Raw genomic sequence first — 25663 nt, 5'->3', positions numbered from 1 at the left:
AGTGGAAAATACATTAGAAAAATTACTATATAAAATTATTAAACTTTTTCCAATAAAACGGTGGGAATCTAAAGATAAAAAATTATTTTAATATTCTCACAGATGCAATGGGAAATGGAAGGGTTTTCTTTTACCTTTTTTTTAAAACATTCCCACAGACTATAGGTGGAAATTATTTGGCGCAAAAAAGTGTGCAATTTGTTTCTCACTGAATCAGTGGGAATACATCAGAAAAATTATTATATAAAATTATTAAACTCTTCTCAGTGAAACGGTGAGAATCTAAAGATAAAAAAATATTTTAATATTCCCACAGATGTAGTGAAAAATTCAAAATTTTAAAATTTAAATTTTGGTCCAAAAAACCCGCGAGGTTAAAAAAAATTCACAAAAAAAATGAATTTAATAAGACAATTCTCACAAATATTCCGAGTGAATCAGTGGGAATATCTTTCCTATTATAGTATATCCCTTCTTATTTTTTTTCATTTTCACTCTCATTCTCTTCTTTGCAAATCCTCCATTCTTGTCCAAGGAGCTTTCACTCATGTAAAATCAAAGGTAATATCATATTCACTTATGTAAAATCAAAGGTTAGAGGATTATTATTAGATTTTGAACTCGATTTAGTTTTATGAAGCCTGGAAACTTTTTCTTTCATATAATAGTTGTAATTCTTTTGCATAATACTTTCAAACAATCGTTGGAGGAGTTCATTGAAAGCCAACCAACGGATGATCAAGAAAAGCCAATCCAACCATCCCAGGAGAGTTATATGGACTTGTGGAATTTCAAACAATCATTGGATGAGTTCATTCAATTGGATAAGAATGAATGCTGAATTTTTTACTTGAGTGTTTAGTTGCATTATTGGTTTATTGTATTTCTATTTTTGTTGGATGTTTATGAAATGGATCAGAATCAATGCTGAATTTTGTATGTGAATGTTTAATTGTATTTAGGCTTGTTGTTGGTGGTTGTATTTTTTGTTTGGAAGGTGGTGCAGTATAAAAAGCAGCACAATGCACAAAAATATTTTCCAGACTTCCCACTGAATTCCGTGGGAAGGTTCGTCCTTTTAGTTACAGATCTTGCATGATTCCCAGTGATATCGGTGGGAAAGTTCATACTTTATGCATTTTTCCCACCACTTCCCTGGCTAATATATTAAAATAATAAAAATTACTAATAATACTTCCCATGGATTGTTGGTGGGAAACGTCACTATTTTTCCTATTAAATCTTCGCTGGAAAAATCGTGGGAAACTTCCCACTACTTCTCTGGGAAGTTTTTTCCCACCAGGCCTTTTCCGGGTGATCCGTTTCGGTGGGAATGCGGTGTGAAAACTCAATTTTTTCACTGATTTTCCACTGATTTTGCTGTGGAAAAATCATGAGTTTCTAGTAGTGTATTGACTGTAGTTTTCAGATATTATGCAAAAAATAATAATTATATTTAATAGTAGTACTTATTATAATGTAAAATTATTTTTTTAATACGAAAATATTTTAGGAATAATGTTTGAATAAAGAATAAAATGATCGTTCAAATTTTCGTGGACATTTGGATCTATCAACTGATTAATTTAAGTTTTCTAACTTTTATAATAGTAATAATAATAAATAATGGATAAATTCCTTATTTTATCTCTTTAATGAGTTTTTTTTCACCATCTTCTCGAAATAGATTGACTAGAATTCCTCTCATAATTCTGTGCTATATGACATTGCCCTCAATTATTTATGTTGATGAGTTAGTGCTTTTTCTGTATGAGAAGATAGAATTCGTGTTGATGCCTAGATTCAATTGGTTAAATGGATATTGTTCGTAAAATGATTGTTAACAAATTGATGGAATATGAAATTATTTATTTAATGGAATATTATAGTTATTAAGGATACAAAAATAAAAAGCAAAAAAAGAGAACATGTTTAGGACAACTAAAACATGTTAAGGAGAACATATGTTGGGAAAGTTCAGTTAAATTTAATGATAAGATTTTCTACACAGTTTAAATAATGAAAGATTTATAATTAAAAGTTTAGTTATTTTCAAACTCCTAAATATTAGGAAAATAATTTAAATGATAATTTTGTCTAGTGTAAAATCTATTTTTAAGGGGTAAAAAAGACGAATAACATTTCACTAAGAACTTTCGTGTTTTTAATATAGTATAGATAGATATAAATATATCTTATTGTCTTTCTCTTTTACATAATTCAATATGTCTCTGGAGTTCTGCATCACGTGAGGTGACCACTCCAGAAGAGAAAAAACCAAATCTTGTATTGAAAATAAGTTCACTCTATTATGAAAGCAACTCTACTATGAAAGCTGTCTAGGCAATTAGCAAATTAGGTTAAGAAGCTAAAAGCTGTCTCGAGAAACGGAAGGAAAACATATCTTATCGGCCAGTACCACCAATTTCTTTATACACAATGCAATTTTTCTATAAAAAAAAAATTACATAATATAGTCGCTCCACAAAATAATAATAACCGTCAAAATATATATCTTTCGTATAATATACATATAATAAGTACATATTTTATATATAATCAACGTACATTTTTTTGTAGAATTAACTAGCGACTATAATTATTTTTTATTGGCCAGCCAAATGTGTTAACCCCCAACCCACCAAACATCCAAAAAAAGTAAAGGGTATTTCTTTTTACTTGTATGTGCTGTGAAATCTTTGACTGCTAATCTTGTTTGTTTTTCTTTAAATTTCCCTTGTTTATTCATCTCTCATGTCTAAATCTTGCATATTTTAATTTTTGGTAGGTGTACCTAGTGATCTATGATACTGAATGAATTATAGAGTGGGTGTTTCATCAGTTCAGGTAGCAATAATTCAATTCTAGTGTCTAGACTCTAGATTGGATATTTTAATTTATTGAAGAAGCTACAGATGTTCAATTGTTGATGTGCACTATGGGGAGGATACTGGCCAAGTTCGAGTAGCTGACTGCATTAATAACAAACATTATAGATTTATTGTTTAAATGAGAAAATAACAGAATCATGGGTTTGGTATATGGTTGGGTGGTAGCAGTTATAATAAGTTGTTCAGCACCAGGCAGCAACAATATGGTAGTGGTTGAATGAACAAAATTCTCAGCAGGTTCTACCCATGTACTCTTTAACTTAATTAAGTTGAGGCGACAGCTACGGAGATAATTACAGTTAAATTTTTTTATAACAGTATTCTTATATAATAACCTTCATTATAAAAGTCAAGTTTTTCTCGAAATCGATTTTTATATTATATTTTACTTATATAACTGCTTTTTACCTAGAAAAATAATATTTATCTTTATAGCAGTACGTTCTTTGTAAAATTATCTTTTTACAACAGCCATGTAGAATCTCTAAGAATACTAATAATAAGTTTAAAGATTTTGACCTCAACCTACTATTAATTGGACCGAGATAGAAGATTCAATTGTTAAGCTCTTAGCTTGCCTTTAAGGGAAAGCTATCATATTGCTAAAAGTTTGGACATAAATATTCACCAATTCAAATGTTATATCGCTAGTAAGAGATTAGAATCTACGGTACAGTTATAGAGTTCTTTCATCAATCTTAATAGAATTTGATCTTCTAATAGCTTTGAAATATGTGTCTTAGAGTTTAAATCCTTGTACTTTTAGTTATAAATTTATTAACAATGTATTACCTTTTTTTAATATTTAATTAGTGTAATATGCATATTTTTTGAGTATTTAAATTTAAATAATTTTCTCATCTTATATGTAACATTTACAAATAAAAAAAACAGAATTTTGGATATTTTGTTTATAACAGTCAATAAATTTTTATACGTCAAATGTTGTTATATGTATAACAGTTATTTATTATAAAAACTAAAAAATATTGAATCAAATGATATTGTTATAGAGAAGTTTTGACCGTCGCAATTTTCTTTTTGATTTAATAAAGGGAATGTTAACACAAAGAACCACCCTTAGTTACTGGGTGACATTCTGAGATGTGAAAGAATTAAACATGAAACAGTAACACTTTTTCTCCAAGTATGTTAGGAATTTTTACTGACTTAAGTATAATAGTAATTATTTAGAAAAAAGATTTAGTCAGCAAGAATGCACAACATAATATAATTAAGACGGTAGTAACAGGATACGAATTACAGATACACAAAATCAAATTATAACTGGTCTTGTTTTCACTTTGTCAATCATTTTCAATATAATTTTTAAATATTAGATTTTTTGTTAGTTAAATTGTTTGTCTCTGTCACTTATAGTTATTTATCATTCAACGAATGGATGATAAAGGAACCATTGATATTAATCTAATCCATGTAGAATGCACGGTTCTTTGTAGTTGTACATAATCAAAATATTAAAAATTGTATTTACTCTTTCTATTTCAAATCATGGGGGAGATTTATCCGGTGGCGAACCCAGAAAATTCAATAAGGGTATTCAAAATGTTCAATTTTGAACACCCTTTGCCAGTGGGCTATGCAAGAGTGTTCAAAGTCTATTTTTAATCAATAATAAGTAATGTTTTACCTTATACGTAGTATAATTTTTCGGCGAAGAGTTGCCAACATAGCTTCGCCCCTAGATTCATCCTACATAATTCTTAGATTATTTCACCAAATAACAAAATCATGGCTAGGGAACTATACTAGCTACCTACCCAATTATTTATTGTTGAAATTTTCGTGATCAACGATATCGTGTACCGAACCTTATACATGCATGCTGCATAAACAAGGGATAGTTATAATAGGGTTTCAATCAGTACCGACGGTAGTAGTTCAAATGTAACATGTATGTGTAACGCCTTAATATATAAGAGAAATATTTTGATGGGAAGGGTGAAAATTAGGGTTAATTTTCTGATTTTAAATTGATTTTTGACAAGTTGGTGGAAGGATTTGGGTCACAAAAGAGCAAGCATGAAGAGACTGCAATATTATCCTGTACGTCGCTATGCTTAAAGGCACCTACTTAAAAATATTTTCATGATCCTTTTTTAACATAGATAGTAGGTGAAACAGTGAAACATAAATGGAATAAAATAATTTATTTTCACCTGAAATAGAGAGAGCATAAGACAATAAACAGCCAAAATGTTACAACGTTTATCCTTCCCTAACGAAATTAAAGGACTTCAAAATATTTCTAAATGATCCTCACAACAGAAAGGAGAAAAAAAAAGTGAAGATAATTACATGCTTCTCTTTCTCTTATATAGAACTTCCAAAGATTTCTTTACCACATAGTCATGGAACACTTCCGATGCCGGATAAATTTTACAAATTGTCATATAATTATGATTATTTTTATCAAAGTCATATAACTTTATTTTCTCATACAAAAATCATATAACTATGACTTTTTTTCATAAAAGTCATATAACTTTGTTTTCTCACACAAAAATCTTAAAACTTTCATTATCTCACACAAAAATCATTGCGGTCGAAAAAACAATTTTTTCGGTAGTATTTTCTTATTTTACGTTTTTTTTATTTTTTATTTTCAATCTAATAAATAATTATCCAATTAAAATAGGAGAAATATGAGTATATTTTTAGCCGTTCCCAAAAATAATAGCCGATATATATATATATATATATATATATATATATATATATATATGTGTGTGTGTGTGTGTGTGTGTGTGTGTGTGTGTGTGTGTGTGTGTGTGTGTGTGTGTGTGTGTGTGTGTGTGTGTGTGTGTGTGTGTGTGTGTGTGTGTATATGCAATAAGTTTCGGCCGGCTGATTAATTTTATATTTTTCCCTTAAAATAGGAATGACCCAACCCGGCCTGACCCAATACCCATATACGTAAGTTAAAATAATACTAAAAATGAATTCTTCTCCCATAAGAAACTTAATTTGGAATGCATGAGATTCTAACAAAAAAACAAGAAAATAAAAGATATAATTAGACTTGAAATAAAAATGCTATCGATTTGAATAAAAATCTTGAAAAGAAAAAAAATAAAAGATAGAATTATCATGTTTTGAAGGATTTACTATTCACTTTTAGTATTATTTTAATTTTTATATATGAGTATTGGGTCGGGTGGGCCAGGTCAGGTTGGCTCATCCCTATTTTAACTGGATTATTATTTATTGGATTGAAAATAAGTAAATAAAACACCACAAAAGAAGAAAATACTACTGAAAAATTATATTTTCCAATCACTATGATTTTTGTGTGAGTTAGTAAATTTTTTATGATTTTTGTGTGATAAAACATAGTTATATGACTTTGGTGAAAAAAAGTCATAGTTATATGATTTTTGTGTGAGAAAACAAAGTTATATGACTTTAGTAAAAAGAAGTCATAGTTATATGACTATTTTTGAAATTTACCAATCCGAAAAAAGTAACTAACCTACTATTACATTCACACATTTAAACTATACTAATCTCTATGTTCGCGCGTTGTACGAGAAGAGAAATGCATACTGACAGTAATAAACTTTCAATTGCATATACTATTGAAATATATACACAGTACGAAATTAGTTTCTTAAAATAAATTAAAAAAATGCAATATATCATATAATCAAGTCATGAATAATGTTTTGACATAATATAGGAGGACAAATTGAAATTAAATATTCCGGAATCACATAGTTATGTGACTAAATTTGTAAAACAACTTAAAGAATACACTATTATTTATTCTGTTATCAGAGGTTATGATTAATTTTAGTTAAGCCTTAAGGTATATGAAGTTTAATATATATCTTAAGATAAACATATATTGATAATGGAGAAAACAAAGCTTAAAAGTCATTTAGTCAATAATGTCCTTTATCGAACTTTTTTTAGTTGGACGTTATTCTATTTCAAGTATTACACATTTTTATGTTTAAACATTTTAATTTCTTAGACACACATTGAAAACACATTTGTGTGATTATACAGAAGAAATCATATTATACAAAACTTATCGCTAGGAAATTATTCAACTCAAATTCTAATTAATCCATCTCTTAGAAAGCACAGGAGTCATTATGTGTCTATACGATAATATACTTGCTCATATCAAAATTGTTTAGTATGTCCAAATCAATTGTCACAGAGAACATTGCGATGTCATTTAGTATATATATGTTTGAAAGTAATTAATTTATTATGTGTAATAATTAGTGTATATATTAAAACATCTTTGAAAGTAATTGATTTATTATGAGTAGTCATCAGTTGAGATTTAGCGTTCTGAGTTGCAAATTAGTGTATACATTAAAAGATTGTCATACCTACCAAATCAAATGTTATATCCCAAATTATTATTATTATTTTGATGAAATAATTCAATTTTGAAGGGTATACAAAATTGGTCAATATTTGAATTAGAAGGACCCGTCTTTGGGTAAAAAGGAAATAATTTCCTAATCATAACAATTTACCCATATTTATTTACTCCTACATAAATTTATAGATTATTTTGGTATAATAAATATCAAATTCTATTTAAAAACTACCTCTAATTTTGAAGCTAAAACAAGATAGACCGCTAATTATATGGTTTACATGTTTAAGCTTACTCTAACTTTTTGTTTCTTTTAGGTATTCTTTCATGTGTTTAGACATTTTAGGTATTAGTTGGTTTCAAACTCCTATATTTTAGGTACTAAATGTTACAATTTTATCCCATATTCTATTATTTTTTTTGAAGAAATAATTTATTTTTAAGGGTATAAAAGTCGGTCAATATTTTAGAGATATTTTTTTCGTTTAATATTTACCGATCCAACATTCGTGCTTTTATAATAATATAGAAGATAGATAGATATAGATATAGAAATAGATATAGATAGATGTATAATAATATAGATATATAAATAGAAATAGATAGTTGTAGATATAAATATATACGTTCTCAATCGGGGAAGATATAGGGAAAAATAAGTACCATTAATAAGTGTTATAGTTTTTCTTTTAAGCTTTATAAATCGGTAAATCATTTAAAATTTGATCATAAGTTAAAATTCAATCTACAACATATGTTGTAGTAAATTACGTAAGACACTTTAATTTTTAAAAGAAAATTATTAATGTGCTTTTTTAATTCAAGTAGAATCAACTTTATAGGGTCGATGTATGTGTAGTTTAAATCGAAAAAGAATTCCATCATTGAGTAATTTAATTACAATTAGATCCTTAAACTATACAAATATTTAAGGGCATAAAAGTCGATCAATGTTTTAGGGATATTTTAGTCGTTCAACATTTAGCATAAATTATTCGTGCTTTTATAATAATATATATATATATTTAAATATATATATATATATATATATATATATATATATATATATATATATATATATATATTTTATTAGCTATTATTTTTGGGAACGGCAAAAAATATATATTTCTTTAATATTTATCCTTTTCTTTAGCAAGCCCAAATACCTGTTCGAGAAACGAAAAGAATCAAGCCCATATATATGTCTGTCTATAGAGCAATCCCGCAACATTTAGTGAACTCTTTCGGCTCAACTGGAGGCAACCTCAGTCCAATTTAAACCCAATTCACTTGAATATATACCGCTTATATATTACATTCCTCGAAAATATATTACACATATTTCAGGTTACTCTTATATTAAAATTAACTACTCTTTTACTGCTTTTAATTCTATTTATATTGATTGTTTATCGTATATTTCTGCTAGTCTATGTTTTATGTTGCAAATTAAACTTTTTAAGTCGCATCTACTCTAGAAAAATATTTTCTTAGGCAATTAATAAATTAATTTATGAATTTGAATATTTAATCTAGAACATACTAAACTTAATTACATAAAGTTTAAAGGAAATTTGAGGAAGTGCGAATAAACTTATAACCAGAACATGATTCAATTTCTTTCTTGAAGGAAATTGAATATATTGGCTTTTATTTATATTTTCCTCGTAAAGTGGTGTCTTTTAAACATGTCATTATAATTTTAGAAATTGAATGTTATGAACTTGTCATAGATTTGCTGACTTTTGCACCCAAAAGATTATTTAATTGCGTTTGAGCTTGCTTTCAAATTGGATTTAACCTCCAAAACTATTTAATCAAAAGTCAAATTATTCATTTTGTCATTTCCGTAGACTAATTAATCTCATGTGAAAGGTTTGCCATAAATGTAATTTCAACTACTACTAATATTACTTTTTATAGACATCAGACAAAATAAAAAGAAATCAATATTAGCTAGTGGCTAAAAAGGGTGAAGAATTATGATAACATGTGCTGTTTCCCATTTGGATGCAGGAGCTTTTTTAGCAGGGGAACTTTTAAGCTTTAGGGAGTAAAAAAGATCTAAACCAATTTCAGATGTGTTCGGCGGGAAAATGTGAATGATAAAAGAATATCCACTAATGCTGAAAAACACATTTATTTACATCAATTTTAAGTTGTCTTTTTGTGGATATATTCAAAAAAGGGAATTAAAACACTTGGGAAATAGCATTATTTCCTACAATTCCTAGTGGGAAAGAAAAAGACATTTGGACTTTGAGCAGAGTCAAAGATTTTTAACTCTTCTGAGTTTGTGCAGAACACCACACAAAGTGTGTAATTTTTTGCAAAGAAAAGAAGTTGGAAGCATATAGAAAAAGGCATTGGCACGAAAACAACAAAAGCTCAAAAAGAAGGAATAAATTGAAAGGAAATGAAAGGGAAAGTTGTTTTTGTATTGGGAGAGGGATCTTTTAGTGCACTCAATTCACCTACTTATTTTTGGTCTGTCATATCCGTTCACAACTATCCTTAATAGTGGTTGTCTAGCCGCGACGAACTCCAGTGTAGTTTTATCAGATTCAATTAAACTTAATATTTTTTTATTATACGAATCATATATATATATATAATTATTTAAATTTTAATTGACACAAAATAATATTAATTTAATTGTGGAATATAAAATTTAAACATATCAAAGTTAAATTCTTTTTGTGGAGTTGGTGTTTGGAAGGGAAAAAGAGTGTTCTCCTCTAACAAATCACTTTCACCGCAAATTTGCACCCACTTTCCCTTACATGACATGACAATTTTCTCCATGCGATTATGGAATGTTACTCTCAACCACACACTTTCTTTTTCTTTCTCTTTTTTCCCGGGAAAAAAGAAAAAGGGGGAGAAAAAAAGAAAGGTAGAAATTAAATAGACTGTAGATCCATAAAGTCATGACCTAAGTAGATAATAAAGTCGATGTTGGTCTAAAATCTTAGTTGGGGGAATAATTATTCAAGAATCAAAATGATGGCTTCCTCCAATTTCATCACTTTCAATTCACTTTATTTGGCATATGTATGTTAAGGGTAAATAGCCATTGAACAACACTGATATCGTCCTTTCCTTTTCCATCAATTTCATACCTATAAAGGCTTCCAAGCAAAACGAGAACTTTGGATATATTACATATGTTAAAAAAGACTTCTTGGCAAAAGTGGTTTGAGGATGACATTTCATCTGTCTTTGCAATTATATTATTTTTCTTTTTGCCATACTTCTCAATAAAATTTGGTACCACGTGTCAAAGCCTTTTACCTATTCTTACCGACATGTTTGTCCCTGGACAGACCCTTTCACGATTCATTTGTAATTTTGGTTCTCATTATTTACTGAAATTGCTTTGTTGCACTCGATTCAAATATACTTCTACATGTTACTCGTATGATATCGCACCTGTTTTGAAAATGTTTTTTCAGCCGAAGTCCGAAAATAGCTTCTTTAATTCACACAAAAAAGAAATAAAGTATGTGTACATCAACATTTCACTTGTGAGACGACACTTGATATGTTTTTTTTTTTAAATAAATTATAAATATTACCATAACAATCAAAAGCTTTACAAACTAAGGTGTCATTTGGTTGGGTGTATAAGAATAGTGTTGAATAAGGTGTATTAGTAATGCAAGGATTAGTAATACATAGGTTAGTAATGCAAGCATTAATTACGTAGATATTATTTCTTATCCACTGTTTAGTTTAGTGTATTAAAAATTAAAATACATTGCATAACTTTTAAGAAAATAGTTGTTTACAAGAATGCCCTCCATATTCTTTAGCTTAAGGGACTTTAAGGACAATTTTGTCTTTAACCATGCTAATGCATGCATTACTAGTCTTGGTATTGCTAATATCATGGTTTACTATGTATTAGTTATACATAGGATAATACCAAATAGATCGTATAATTAACACTTGCATTTATAATACATAGGTTGAAAAGTGTACCAAACAAGGGTATTAGTAACACCAAAAGTTAACGCATGCATTATTTTCTCTAATGCTTTTTACCAATAACCCCTAAGAGCATATGTTGTTGTTGTTGTTGTATTGTTGCATGTTACTCGTGTGATAGTCCTGTGTCACTCAGAGCTCGTTTGGATTGGCTTAAAAAGGATGGCTTTCAGCAAAAATAGTTTTTAAGCCAAAAAATACTAAGTTGAGGTTGTCTAGCTAATTGTTTTTAGCTTGTTTTAGACAGTTTTAAACTTATTTTAAGCACTTTTCTTTGCCAAACATTAAAAAAAATTAAAAAGAGCTTAAAAGCTGATTTTGCCAATTTAAAAGTCAAACCAAACACCCTCTCAATCTCACTATTAGAGTACTAAGGTTTTAAGTTAGGTTCACGTGCTAGCTGATGGGAAGAGGTAGAGCGGTCAATACGGTTGGCGCAACCCAGCCTAACCCAATCCACGCGTGTATTGGCATGTGATGAGTTAGTTTGGGCTGGCCCACTATTTTGATGGGCCTTAAAATGATCAGCTCAACCTAACCTTACGTGGGTCACCGGCCCCATGGGCCAGCACACTATTTTTAAAAATTATTTTTTATATTTTTTAAAATTATATATATATATATATATATATATATATATATATATATATATATATATATATATATATATATATATATATATATGTTGTTATGTGGCTAGCTTCCATAACAAAGTAAAGTCGTATGCCCTGTGAAAGAAGCCATTTTTCCTTGGCATGTATGCCCGTGACCAATAATAAATTTGCAGGATCTTCAATCATGTGAAAGTTTATTATAACTTTAATTTCAATTCAACTTAGGTAAAATTCAGATTAGCCTAATGGTGAAAATAGTTAATGTCTGTGGCTAACAATCACAACTTAAGCAATCCCTTGTGATTTTAGGAAAACTATGAAATATATAGTGACATAAAATTCACAGTTAAAGTTGAGCTAATCTATTAGCTTGAACTAATAATCTCTTGTAAATCTAACAATTAAACAAGTGATAGTACTTATATCAGTCGTATGATAAACAAGTTCAACAAACATTCATTGCGAGCAAATGAAGATCTGATGGTTCCTGCCCAACAAATTACCTATTTAGACCCAAAAAGACCATAAATGAACTTTCATTTTATTTAAAGTCGGATTTTCACGAAATGAAAACAGGCGGTATTGCTCTACTTTTGTTGCCCTAGTTTATATATCGGAGTACACCTTGAGCATATTGCTGATAAATGAGTTGTATTTCTTCATATTTCAAAATCTAATACCTGGTTTAATCTATCCTTATAAACTTCTTTTTCCGAGGGATATTGCATCTCAATGAATTAAAAATGAAAATATACGTCGCAAACGTTATTAAAAAGCGTATTTATTTTTCTCTTATATAAATGTTTGAAGCTGGGCCAAGGGGACACGTGCAAATGATCGCAATTTTCTTACTCTTAATGATGGTTTTCCACCATTTCTTCCACTGTGTGGGTTCCCACAATCATGCCAATTTATCCCCCTTACTTCACTAAAACCTTTTTCTTTGACCAAAGAAAAAAAACCCAATCAAATCATCATATTTTCCATCGTTTTTTAGCCTTTTGATTGCTACTCATTTGTGCTTTGTACCTTCAAAGTGATCATCTACTACTATCATAAAATCAACTCAAAAGGTTGATGCCACTGTCGTTTTATCATTCTTTCACCTTGTTTCTTGTCTTAAGTACCCCAACAATATCTTCTTCTATCATGTTGTCTTTGTACTATTTTGCCTTAAGAGTACACTGTTTATTTCAATAGAATATTTTGCCTTAAAGAGTACAACCTAGCACTTAAGTTGAAGATATATGTACATGCAACGACATGCACTTGCATCAAAATTGTATTAAGTTGGGCATGTCCAAGTCATATATAGTTTTTGAGGAGGTTTGATTTTTGTGAGCTTGATAAATCTGAGTTCACACCTCAGATTTATTCATGCAATCTCAATCGAAGCTCAGCCATGGTTGAGAATGAAGAGAGGAAGAAGACAATTACAGAGAAGAAGGAAAATGATTCTATATATGTCAAAATAAAAATAATTACAAAATATATACCTCTAACTTAACTATAGTTGTAACAATTAACTATAGTTCTAACAACCTAACCATGGTCAATTGGGGGCCACCACTAACTACTAACTAACTATTCTTCACACTCCCCTCAAGCTGAAGGGTGTAAGATATTAAGCACTCCAAGCTTGCCTAAAAGAAAAGTATGTTGTGAATGGCCAAGTCCTTTGGTTAACAAGTCACCATGTTGATCCTTAGTGCCTATAAAGAGAGGCATGAGCAGACCTTGCTTGATTCTATCAGTACGAAATGGCAATCAATCTCTATGTGTTTAGTACGTTCGTGAAAGATGTGATTAGCTGCTATTTGTAAGGCAGACTTACTATCACAGTAGACATTCACAGGCTGCTTGATAGTCACACCTAGCTCAGCAAACAACCCCAACAACCATACAACTTCGGTTGTTACTGCTGCTAAACTTCTATATTCTGCCTCTGCAGAACTTCTTGATAATGTATGTTGCTTTTTTGATTTTCAAGAGATGAGTGAATCACCAAATTTGATCAAATATCCTGTAACAAATCTGCGTGTGTTTGGAGAACTAGCCCAATCAGCATCACAGAAGCAAGTCAAGTTATCTTCATTCGACTTGCCCAGAAGGATTCCCATTCCTGGCTCATGTTTGAGGTATCTGACAACTCTCACAGCTGCATCCCAATAAAACTTTTTGGGCTCCTGCATGAATTGACTAAGAGTCTATACTGCAAATACAATGCCTGGCCTAGTGATGGTAAGGTAAATCAGCCTACCAATCAGTCGTTGATATTCATTTGCATCAGATAGTACCTCATCATTTATAACACCAGTATGTCTATCAAATTCTGCAGAAGTAAACTTTTGATTAAGATCAATTGGAGTGAGAACAGGCTTGGCACCTCCTAGGCCTAAATCAGAAATCAATTGGAGGCAGTATTTTCTTTGGTTCAAAAGAATTCCACTCTTGGACCTTAACACTTCAATCCCCAGGAAGTATTTAAGATCACCAAGGTCCTTGACCTTAAATTGTTGATGAAGCACCCCCTTAGTCTCATTGATGAATTGTGTGCTATTTTCAGTTATCAGCAAAACATCTACATATATTAGTACTGCCACAAAGTCTTCACCCTTTCTCTTAGTAAACAAGGAGTAGTCATGAAGGCTTTGAATGTATCCTGCAGCTATGAGGGCCTCACTAAGCTTGATGTTCCATTGCCTTGAAGCCTGTTTCAGTCCATCTAATGATTTCAGAAGCCTGCAAACCTTTGTCTCCCCCTGCTTTTTGAAACCTTGAAGGAGCTCCATGTATACTTCCTCATACAAATCACCTTGTAGAAAGGTATTGTATACATCTATTTGTGAGATATTCCAAACCCTGGAAGCAGCAAGTGCAATAACAGACCTCGCAGTTACCATTTTGGCAATTGGTGAGAAGGTTTTATTGTAATCTAAACCTTCTCTTTGGCTATACCCCTTGGCAACCAACCTGGCCTTAAACTTTTCTACTTCTCTACTAGCTTTGTAGTTGATTTTATATACCCATTTTGACCCAATGGCCTTTTTTCCTCTTGGCATATCAAAAACATCCCATGTCTTGTTGTCTTCTAGTGCCTTGATCTCCATTTCCATTGCTTCAATCCACCTTCTGTCCTTTGAAGCCTCAGTAAAGTTCTTTGGCTCAGTCAGCAGAGAGATGTTAGCTAGAAAACTTCTGCATTTGTCCTTCAACTTAGCATAAGACAAGTAGTTAGATAATGGATATGAGGATCCCTGGCTCCTTTTTGTGGTTACATAATATTGTAACCATAAGGTTTTCTTTGAGGTCCTTTTTTATTTCCTTATCTCATTATTTTCTAGTTCTACAACTGGTGAGATAATGACATCACCTTGCAGTGTAGATTTCTATTGTGCTGGTGCTAGCACCCTTGCATCATCTGAACGAGACTCAGCAACTCCTGCTTCAGACATGTTTATGTTGTTGTCCTCTGCAACTACTGATAGGTGCTGCTCATCCTGTGCATATTCTTCTGTGTTGCTATCTTCCATAATTGTTGATAAGTGCTGCTCAGCATGAACATTTTCTGCAGCTGCTTCATTCTCTTTTTTTCTAGTATCAGCTGTTGTGTGTGAATCATGACATCTTGGCTCAGCTGCCTCCTCTGAGCTATCATTTCTAGTCCTCTCAGGTTGCAAATCTGCATTGCTGAGAGGTTGTGTTACAAATATCTATGTTGTTGTGTGTTCTCCTACAATTGGAATTTGAGAGGCTGACTTGTCAAATGGAAAGATATGTTCCTTGAATATTACATCTCTGCAAACAAAGAAACAGTTAGTAGATAAATCCATCAGCCTATATCCCTTCTGTGTTTCTGTATATCCCAGAAATATGGCTGCCCTTGCTCTCGGTGAAAACTTGTCTTCTTTGATCATGTTAGTAGCATAGCAAAGACATCCAAACACCCTCAAATGACTCAAGCTGGGTGATTTGTTATATAGAGCTTCATATGGAGACTTTCCATTTAACAAAACAGTAGGCAATCTATTTATCACGTAGACTGCTGCATTAACACACTCACCCCAGAATCTTGTAGGGATATTAGCTTGAAATTTTATTGCTCTTGCTATATCTAGGATATGCCTATGTTTCCTCTCCGCCACTCTATTTTATTGTGGAGTGTATAAACAACTGCTCTGATGAATTATCCCATAAGAGTTAATCAATTCTATCATGTGTTTGTTAAGGAATTCTATCCCATTGTCTGTTCTAATCATTTTTACCTTGGACTGAAACTGTGTTTGCAACATAGACAGAAATTTCTTAAGCACCATAACAACATCACTCTTCAATTGAAGCAAATGTATCCAAGTATATCTTGTATTATCATCAACAATAGTTAGAAAGAAGTGTTTCCTATCATGAGTTGGGTACTTATATGGTCCCCAAACGTCCAAATGCAAGAGAGAAAGAGGCTCCTCACTTGTAGTCAAACTCCTAGAAAACACTAATCTACTTTGCTTAGCAAGAGGACATATAGGGCAGTCATTGTTTACTGCTATGTCTACAATTTTATTATGAAAGAAATCTATATTCTTCATAGTACTAACTGAAGCATGGCCTAATCTTCTGTGCCAAAGTGCTCCATCTTCCCCATCCTTCTTTGTGCTTGTGGATGCAAACTGTTTTATTCCCTTGATGAATTTGTCCAAGTCTCCCTTGAAACTTTTCTTCTATATGTACAAGCCACCCTTTTCTCTACCAATCCCCCTCACCTTGCCATTGTAAAGGTCCTAGAACAGGCAGAAGTCAGGAAAGAAATTCACTGAACATAACAGTTGCCTAGTTAGCTTAGAAACTGACAAAAGGTTAAATTTGAACTCAGGTACAAACAACACATCATCCAATTCCATTTTATCAAGAATTATTCCTTTACCAATGTGTGAAACAATAGCCTTTTCTCTTGTGGGTAAATGAACATGTTCATTGCTATGTGTATTCACTTTATCTTTGACTACTAATGCCTCTAATTCACCAGCAATATGATGTGTAGCTCCAGAATCAATTATCCATTCTGTACAAGGGAAGTTTGTCATTAAGGAAGTAACCATACCTGCCATGTTGGCTTGACATTCACGAGTCTCCTTGTTCAACATGCTTAGGATCTGCCTGTACTGATCTTAAGTGAAGTATGGCCCTGTCTTCAATGCATCATTGCTGCCTTTCCCTTCACATTCCTGTATTGGTTTATCATTTCCAAAAACTCCAGTTATTATGTTAGCTGCATATGTTTTCCTATTTTTGAAATCATTTGGATATCCAACAAGTTTGTAGCAGTTTTTCTTAGAATGGCTCGGCTTATTGCAATATTCACACTTCACAAATGACTTCTTTCCCTTATATCTGTTGATTTGCATTCTTGGTTGTATTTTACCTGCTTGCATAGCAATAGGATCTCCCTTATTTCCTACAGTTGAATTAGAATTCTGGTTTTCATCTTCAATTATCAAAGCATAAGCTTGATTCAGAGTTGGCTCTATAGTCTTCATCAGAATTTGTCGTCTTGCCTGATCATAAGTCTCATTAAGTTCACTTAGAAACTGCATCAACCTTTGTTGTTGAAGGTGCTCAACATATTCCTTCGAATTAGGAATAGGCACCATTGCATCATACTCAGCCCATAGCTCTTTGAGCTTTGTGAAATATGCAGATACAGAATCTGTTCCCTATGAAATAGTGGCTATCTCCTTGTGCAATTGAAAAATTCTCACACGATTCACTTTGTCAAACCTTTCTCTCAGATCCTCCCAAACCAAATGCGCGTCAGATGCATACACAATTCCGCTAAGTAATTCCGTAGAAACTGTGTTCATGATCCAGGATAGCACAATTGCATTGCATGTTTCCTAATCTTCATGTAATGCAAGCTCGAGTGAGTCCTGTTTGCATGTCCCTAGCACAAACCCTAGCTTCCTCTTAGCTTGCAGTGCAATTCGCATTGATCGACGCCATAATCCATAATTTTTTGATCTTGTGAGCTTTACAGGAATCAAAATCGAGCTAGGAGTATCTAAAGGATGTACGAACAAAGGATGCGTGTGATCGATTTTATCAGTCGCCATTGACGGTCGTTGGTCGAGCTTCGTGAGGAAGACGATGAGAAATTACTGTTGATCGAACTAGAATTTGTGGAAATTTAGATCTTTCACTGCTCTGATACCATGTGAGCTTGATAAATCTGAGTTCACACCTCAGATTTATCCATGCAATCTCAATCGAAGCTCAGCCATGGTTGATAATGAAGAGAGGAAGAAGGCGATTACAGAGAAGAAGGAAAATGATTTTGTATATGTCAAAATGAAAGTAATTACAAAATATATACCTCTAACTTAACTATAGTTGTAACAATTAACTATAGTTCTAACAACCTAACCATGGTCAACTGGGACCCATCACTAACTACTAACTAACTATTCTTCATAGTTTTACGTCTCTCTTCTTTATGTATTCACTTTTTGGATCATAATATAAAAGGCAGGGGCGAATACCAAATTCACATTATCACAAGGCGGCTTTTCAAAAAAAAAATTGAAGATATATGTACAACTTCCACTAATTGAAGAGCACGGAAATAAAACACAAATTATTGGCACCTAAAACACATTACACACAATTAAAGGTCCTTCGTGCATTTAAATTGCATATGGCCTTGTTTGTTTGGAGTGCATAGAAATAGAGAATGTTGATATACCAACAAATTCAATTGTACCATATAATTGTAAAAATGTGTTATTTTTTTGGATTGGACTAATAAGAAAAGTGTGTTAGCTAAATTGAAATAGTGAAAGTTTTGAAAAGAAATACTAAACTATGAGAAACTAATACTCCAGAACAATAACGTTTAAGATGCCAACACATTACAAGTTTTATGATAAACTAATGCCACTATCAAACGAGTAACCAACCGCTTACAAGAACTCGTGTGCCAATATAATAATTAGAAAACATTACAAGGTAATAGTGCAAAATAATTTACATAATTGATCAATACAATTTAACTAACAGTAGCAGGTTAATTATTACACGATTTTCCGATATAATTTAACTAACAGTAGCAGGTATAAGGCACACACACGATATATGTTAGTGCACATACTTGTATCGGGTAAAATACGTTAGGGGACACGTGGAATCAAAATTGGGAGGATGAAAAATCGGGCACAACTACCTCGTGTGTCACCGAAGAAGGCAAGTCCGTAAGGGCATTAAGCATGTTGCACACGAAGATATTTAATGAAGAATATTTTACAGTATTAAAGAGTAAGGGCTAATTAAAAAAATCTGAACATTTATGTTTACCGTTAGGTTTTTATTATCACACCTCGATAATTATCATTAGTGGTGGGCCCGACCATTACGCCCTATGTGCTATAAATAATAGGCTCAGCTATCATTGTAAGGGGCGATTTTCTAGGCATCAAAGAACATATTCTAATACAACATTTTGATATTATTTCTCTCTCTAGCTTGTTGTTCTTATCATCATCGTGCCCGGAAACCCTGTTCCAAGGCTCTCCAAATCTATCGATTTATCTACATTTGAGCTTAGTATCTTGTACGGAAATTGATTAATTCATTATCTTTTGAGATCAAATTGATTCATCTGTCTAGAAATCACGAACAAATTTAACTGTATCATATTTCGGGTAAATAGTTTGGCGCCCACCGTGGGGCCTAGACAGTCGTATGGTTAAATTGATCCTTACCTCCTCCACTTGCAAGGCTTGATCGTTCTTGTCTTAGCAAAATCACAAATAACGGCAATCAATACCATTAACAACACTCACAATCCTGAGGTTCAAGGGGAACACCCCCATTTTGAGGACTCAATCAGCGACACTCGCGATGAGGGGAAAGATGTCACGCTGGTGTATGATGGGCGGTACCCGAGACAAGTGCGGGAAGCGATTCCAGATGATGCTAACTAGGGGCATGTAGCAGATGTGGTAAGGATCCCGCTAGAGCAACAAGCAATCATCTTAGGCCACCTCACGCGGCAGGATCAGGTCATGACAGAGTTAAAACAAGGGCTATCGGGCGCTTCAAATAATGTAAATAGGCGAGATCCAATTCCTCCCGTTGTTCCTACAAACCAAACAACGCAGAGAGTCGACAACAACACTCCTAGGGGCGAAGTTGGCTCCGACGGGGCTGATGGAGCAGATCTGGACTCAACAGCGATAACGATCCGTTCAAGGAGGAACTCTTGCGGTTCATAAAGGAAGTAAAACGCCCGTATGGACCAAATCCCGGGAGCACCCCCGGTATTGAAAGACCCGAGCTCGAAGAAGTACATCCAATTACCGTACAAACCGAGTGCGACCCCGAAATTAATACTCAAGCGATTTAGAATGCCTGAAGTGCTGAAATACAACGGAACTTCAGATCCACATGAACATATCACCACCTACACAACAACAGTGAAAGGAAATGATCTGGCTCCTCACGAAATTGAGTTCGTATTATTGATAAAATTTGGTGAGACTCTCATGAGGGGCGCCTTGACATGGTACTCATTATTACTTGAGCATTCCATAGATTCCTTTGAAATGCTCGCGGATTCGTTCATCAAGGCCCATACCGATTCCAAAAAGGTACAAGCCCAGAAACTGACATATTCAGGATCGCGCAGGGAGAATCCGAATTATTACGAAGGTGCGTTAGCCGGTTCCAAAAGGAAAGGATGTTATTACTGGTTGTCCCGTACGAATGGGCAGCTGAAGCGTTGACTAAGGATTTAAACCCGAGAAGTTCAGATGCTTCCCGGGAGTTAAAGGAAAGTCTGCTCGAGTTTTGAGCAACAACTTGGGCAGATGTCCCCAACCGGTACGAGTCAAAGATTAGGATCGAAGATGATCAGGTTGATTTCCCGTCACCAGCAAAAGGACAGGAGAATAGCAAGGAAAAAATGAAAGGCAATGTCGAATCAAATAGACTAGTTTCAAGGGGCCGGTTTCTACCCTACAAGCAGATGGAAGGTCACGACAGGAGCTTCCGGTCGGTGGATAAGTTTACCAATGACAAGAGAGCTGATCGCAGGCGGAATAACAGATCGCTGCAGGATAGAGAAACTTTGGGGCCACGAGGTCCTTCCCATCTAAAATTATCACAATATAACTTTAACATCAGTATGGTAGAGTTAGTGTCGACCATGAGAGATATCAAAGAGGCAAGATTCCCGAGATCGATATGGTACGATCCCAGCCAAAGGGATCCACATTTATAGTGTGAATACCACGACACTAATGGTCAACGGACTGGGGACTGCCGGCACCTCCGTGAGAAGTGGCAACACTATTAAAAACGGTCATCTCAGGGAATTCTTGAGTGACCGAGCCAAAAATAATTACGGCCGGGACAGGAGCGACACGCAAACCTCGAAAGAAGGAGAGGAACCTCAATACAAAATGACCAACATGATCTTCGGAGGGAACGATATTAACGGGATCACATTCTCGGCTGCGAAGAAGACAAAAGTATCGACAACCCACAGTAAGAGGCTCCGGGATGATGATATCACGTTCACAGATGAAGACGCGGAGGAATTACTACTGTCGCACAATGACGCGCTGGTAATCTCTTTAAATGTGTTAAATTTCAAAATTAAACGTGTTTTAGTGGATCCAGGAAGTTCCGTCAATATCGTACAATGGGGAGTTCTAGATCAAGCTAAACTCACCGGGAGCATCATCCCGACAACAAAGCTCATTGCTGGATTTAACCTCGCAAACGTGACAACCCGAGCGGAAATTTCACTGCTTACGGATACCGAGGGAGTAATGAAGATGGCTCTCTTTGAAGTAGTAGACGGGGACCTGGGCTATAATATCATCCTAGGAAGGTCGTGGCTACACTTAATGAAAGTTGTGCCTTCGATGTACCACCAATTGTTAAAATTTCCAACACACGAGGGGATCAAAGCAGATAAGGGGTGATGAACCGGCAACAAGAGAGATGAATGAGATCTCGGTTTCCCATAGCAAGGGAACGGAACATGCAGCATAGCAGTTATCGGAGCCGACTTCCGACCCCGAGTCGGAGCAATATCATGTACCAAGGTATTTTTAGGTACCGGAGGAAACAGACGTAACGGAATCCATGGCAGAAGATCTAGAGCAGGTTGCACTGTTCAAAAAATTCCTATAAAAGAATTTCCATTTGGGAACAGGACTACACCCCGAGCTCAGGTCAGGTTTTATTGAATTCCTTAAAATTAACGCTGATTGTTTTGCATGGTCGCCCGAGGATATAACACGAAACCTAACATAGATAGTCATGCATAAGTTAATCTTGGACCCGATCATACCTCCAGTAAGGAAAAGAAGCGCCCTATTACCGAAGCAAGGAATAAATTCGCCAGAGAAGAGGTAACCCATCTACTTAAGATTGGTTCAATCCGAAAGGTAAGATATGAAAACTAGCTAGCTAATGTGGTAGTAGTTCCTAAGAAGAACGATAAATTTTGCATGTGCGTAGATTATAAAGATCTTAATAAGGCATGCCCGAAGGACTCGTTCACATTGCGAAATATCGATCAAATGATCGTCGACGCTATGACCGGGCACGAGTTAATGAGTTTCCTCGATGCCTATTTCGGGTACAATCAGATCAAGATGAACCCGGAAGATCGGGAAAAGACTTCGTTTATAATAAATTTTGGTAATATTGTTACAACGTAATGCCCTACGGACTAAAAAACGTCGGAGCCACTTACCAACGACTCGTAAATAAGATGTTCGAAAAATAAATAGGAAGAACTATGGAAGTATATATAGACGATATGCTCGTTAAGTCTCTGCATATAGGTAATCACCTGAGACATCTGCAAGAAATGTTTGACATACTGAGGGAGCACAATATGAAGCTTAACCCCGAGGGGTGTACGTTCGGGGTAGGATTTTGTAAATTCTTAGGATTCCTGGTCTCACAAAGAGGAATTGAGGTGAATCCCGACAAAATCAAGGCCGTAGAGGACATCCCGGATGAACTATTCAACCTAAAGGAAGTACAAAGACTCACAGGTAGATTAGCGGCTTTGAGTAGGTTCATTTCCCGATCATCGGAGAAGTGTTATCGCTTCTTCGCGTTGCTCAAAAAGAAAAACAACTTCGAGTGGATGCTAGAGTGTTGGAAAGCCTTGAAGGAATTGAATAAATACTTGTAAAGCCCTCTGTTTCTCTCGAAACCTAAAGAAGGAGAATCATTGTTGGTCTACCTGGCAGTCTCAGAAGTTGCGGTAAGCGCAGTTTTAGTCCGGGAGGAAAAAGGTACACAATTCCCCACATATTACGTTAGCAAAATTTTAACAGGAGCAGAAACACGCTACCCACATCCTTTCAAGGCACGTTGGCCCGGTGCTTAGGTGCATCAAAAGCCAATTACGTCATGAGAGAAGTCCATGAAGAGATATGCGGCAACCACTCGGGCGCAGATTCTCTAATGCTGAAGTTAGTCCGAGCGGGATATTACTGGCCCCGTATGGAATAAGATGCCAAAAAAATTACGAAAATGTGATAAGTGCCAAGTCCACGCACCACTAGTACCTCAACCGGCGGAACCCCTGTATTCAGTTCTGTCCCTGTGGCCGTTCATCAAATAGGGAATGGACATCGTCGGACCGTTACCACTGGCTCCTGGAAAGGCAAGGTTTCTTTTGATTTTGACTGACTATTTTTCAAAATGGATGGAAGCAGGTCCTTATCAAAAGATCGAAGAGCGCTAAGTGGTCGACTTCCTGTGGAAAAACATAATTTGCAGGTTCGGAGTACCGGAGAAAATTGCATGTGATAACGGGCCACAGTTTATCGGCGCAAAAGTGACAAAATTCCTTGAAGATTTGAAGGTAAAAAGGATTACCTCGTCACCGTACCATCCGAGCACAAACGGACAAGCAGAGTCAACAAACAAAACAATTGTGCAAAATCTGAAGAAAAGGCTAGAAGCAGCAAAAGGCCGCTGGCCCGAGGAATTGTCGCGGGTACTCTGGGCCTACCGAAAAACTATCAAATCTAGCACCGAAAAAACTCCATTTTCCCTCGTGTATGGCGCAGAAGCTTTGATATCGGTGGAAGTGGGGGAGGCCACTTTAAGGTTTTCCCAGGCAAATGAAGAATCAAACTATGAGGCAATGCTAATCAACTTAGAACTGCTCGAGGGACGCATGAACTTGGCACATGTAAGAATGGCAGAACAAAAGTGGAGAATGGATCGGTATTACAACCAAAGAACCAACCTTCGTTACTTCAAAGTAGGGACTTGGTCTTGAGGAAGGTGACTCAAAACACCCGAGAACTCAACGATAGCAAGATAGCCTCTACATGGGAAGTCCCTTACCAAGTTTCAGCTATCACCGGTAAAGGGTCATATGAGTTAGAAAACCACAACGGAGACAAGTTGCCCAGCAACTGGAACGTGGCTCATCTTAAAAAATATTACTGCTGACAAACAACATTCAAACAACAGTGAGATAGAAAGCAAGGTTTTTTAACGAGGCAGTGACCACAAGCATACTACAACAACATCAATAATAAGACATTTTATGACAAGGCAAAACAAACAAGTCTCCACCCGAGGACGATAAGGTAATCTTTGATTCGGTAGCAAATTCCCACCGAGAAGTTAAGTTTGCTACCGAACAAGGGTTATGCGGTCGTTCACGAGCAAAAATCACTAGGGATTGTCAGGTATCCTTTCGCTCGACAGCTTGAACTCCTAAAGGGAAAGCAAAATATGTTACCGAGCTTAGGGTTACGCGGAAATTTATCGGTGGAACCTTCGAAGATACAGGACTTCCGGTGTACCAACTCGTATTCTTCGCATTAGAACACTGGGGGGGGATAATGATATGATTATAAGGCAACATTGAAAGCCACGTCAACCGGGAATGAAAATCCAGCAAGGCAACTCTGAATGCCACATCAACCGTGAATGAAAATCTGGCAAGGCAACTCTGAATACCACGTCAACCGGGAAAAAAAATCCGGTAAGGCAAAAAACTGAATGCCACACATCATCGGGACCGGGTACTGCACAACCATCAACGAAGAAACAAGATAGCCACAAGTCAAGGCAGCTTCTTTCCTACGTAGCAAAATGCCTATGTAAACTATGAAAACGAAAGGAATGAAATGAAATCCTTTTCCTTTTGTCTTGTTTCTTGTCTACACGATGAGCTAATTTTGTCATTTAAAAGTTAAACAAGTACTTCAAATGTTAGTGCCGTAATGAATAGGAGACGTCATCTTCAAGAGCACCGTAAACATAAGAGGGCCCTCTCTTATTGAAACCCTCATGTTAAAGGGTTTGTTCTGGAAGAATATATGCCCGAAACTGAAAATGCTATCAGGATAAAATAGACCCGAAGCCACATATGAAAAAGACGTAGAAACCAAACTTGCGCAAATACTTATTGAAACCCTCATGTAAAAGGGATAATTCTCGACAACAGAAATGCATCGAAGAAAATGCGCCCGAGACCACATATAGAAAAATCAAAAAATATGCAGACATTCAAGCAAAAGAAAAACTCAATCAAATATTTGAGTAAAAATATGTATTCATTCACAAGAATCAGCCAAAAGAAACACAAAACAGGAAAAGAAAAAAGTAAGTTGCATCATCACTGGAATCAGGAGGAATAGAAGTATTCATATCCCCGGGAGCAGTAGCCGGTTCAACCGATAACTTAACATCTCCCCAACTTGATCTTCAACATCATCGCTTTCCAATTCCTCTTCAGTATCAGAAATATCGAAATCAGAATTAGA

The 25663-nt window shown here is 34.6% G+C and overlaps 1 protein-coding gene across 1 annotated transcript; it reads right to left on the bottom strand.

The window, feature by feature from the left end:
• Nucleotides 1–17017: 17017 nt before the first annotated feature.
• On the bottom strand, nucleotides 17018–17959 carry LOC142167041 (uncharacterized). Its single transcript, XM_075227192.1, has 3 exons — nucleotides 17802–17959; nucleotides 17609–17681; nucleotides 17018–17563 (listed from the first exon to the last, which is right to left on the bottom strand). The coding sequence occupies exons 1-3, from the start codon at nucleotides 17957–17959 to the stop codon at nucleotides 17018–17020; spliced, it is 777 nt and encodes a 258-aa protein (XP_075083293.1).
• Nucleotides 17960–25663: the final 7704 nt, after the last annotated feature.

The sequence above is a fragment of the Nicotiana tabacum genome, chromosome 12, assembly GCF_000715075.1.
Source record: "Nicotiana tabacum cultivar K326 chromosome 12, ASM71507v2, whole genome shotgun sequence".
NCBI lineage: Eukaryota > Viridiplantae > Streptophyta > Magnoliopsida > Solanales > Solanaceae > Nicotiana > Nicotiana tabacum.
The sequence above is the reverse complement of the archived record's forward strand: the minus strand, read 5'-3'. Positions and strand labels throughout refer to the sequence as shown.

What these genes read in the sequence shown, in the direction of transcription:
- LOC142167041 (XM_075227192.1), bottom strand. Translation starts at nt 17,959, where the DNA reads ATGGCGACTGATAAAATCGATCACACGCATCCTTTGTTCGTACATCCT. An exon ending in CAAGCTAAGAGGAAGCTAGG is followed by an intron (nt 17,682 to 17,801) that starts GTTTGTGCTAGG and finishes GGAATTACTTAG; the next exon opens with CGGAATTGTGTATGCATCTG. An exon ending in GGTTTGACAAAGTGAATCGT is followed by an intron (nt 17,564 to 17,608) that starts GTGAGAATTTTT and finishes ACTATTTCATAG; the next exon opens with GGAACAGATTCTGTATCTGC.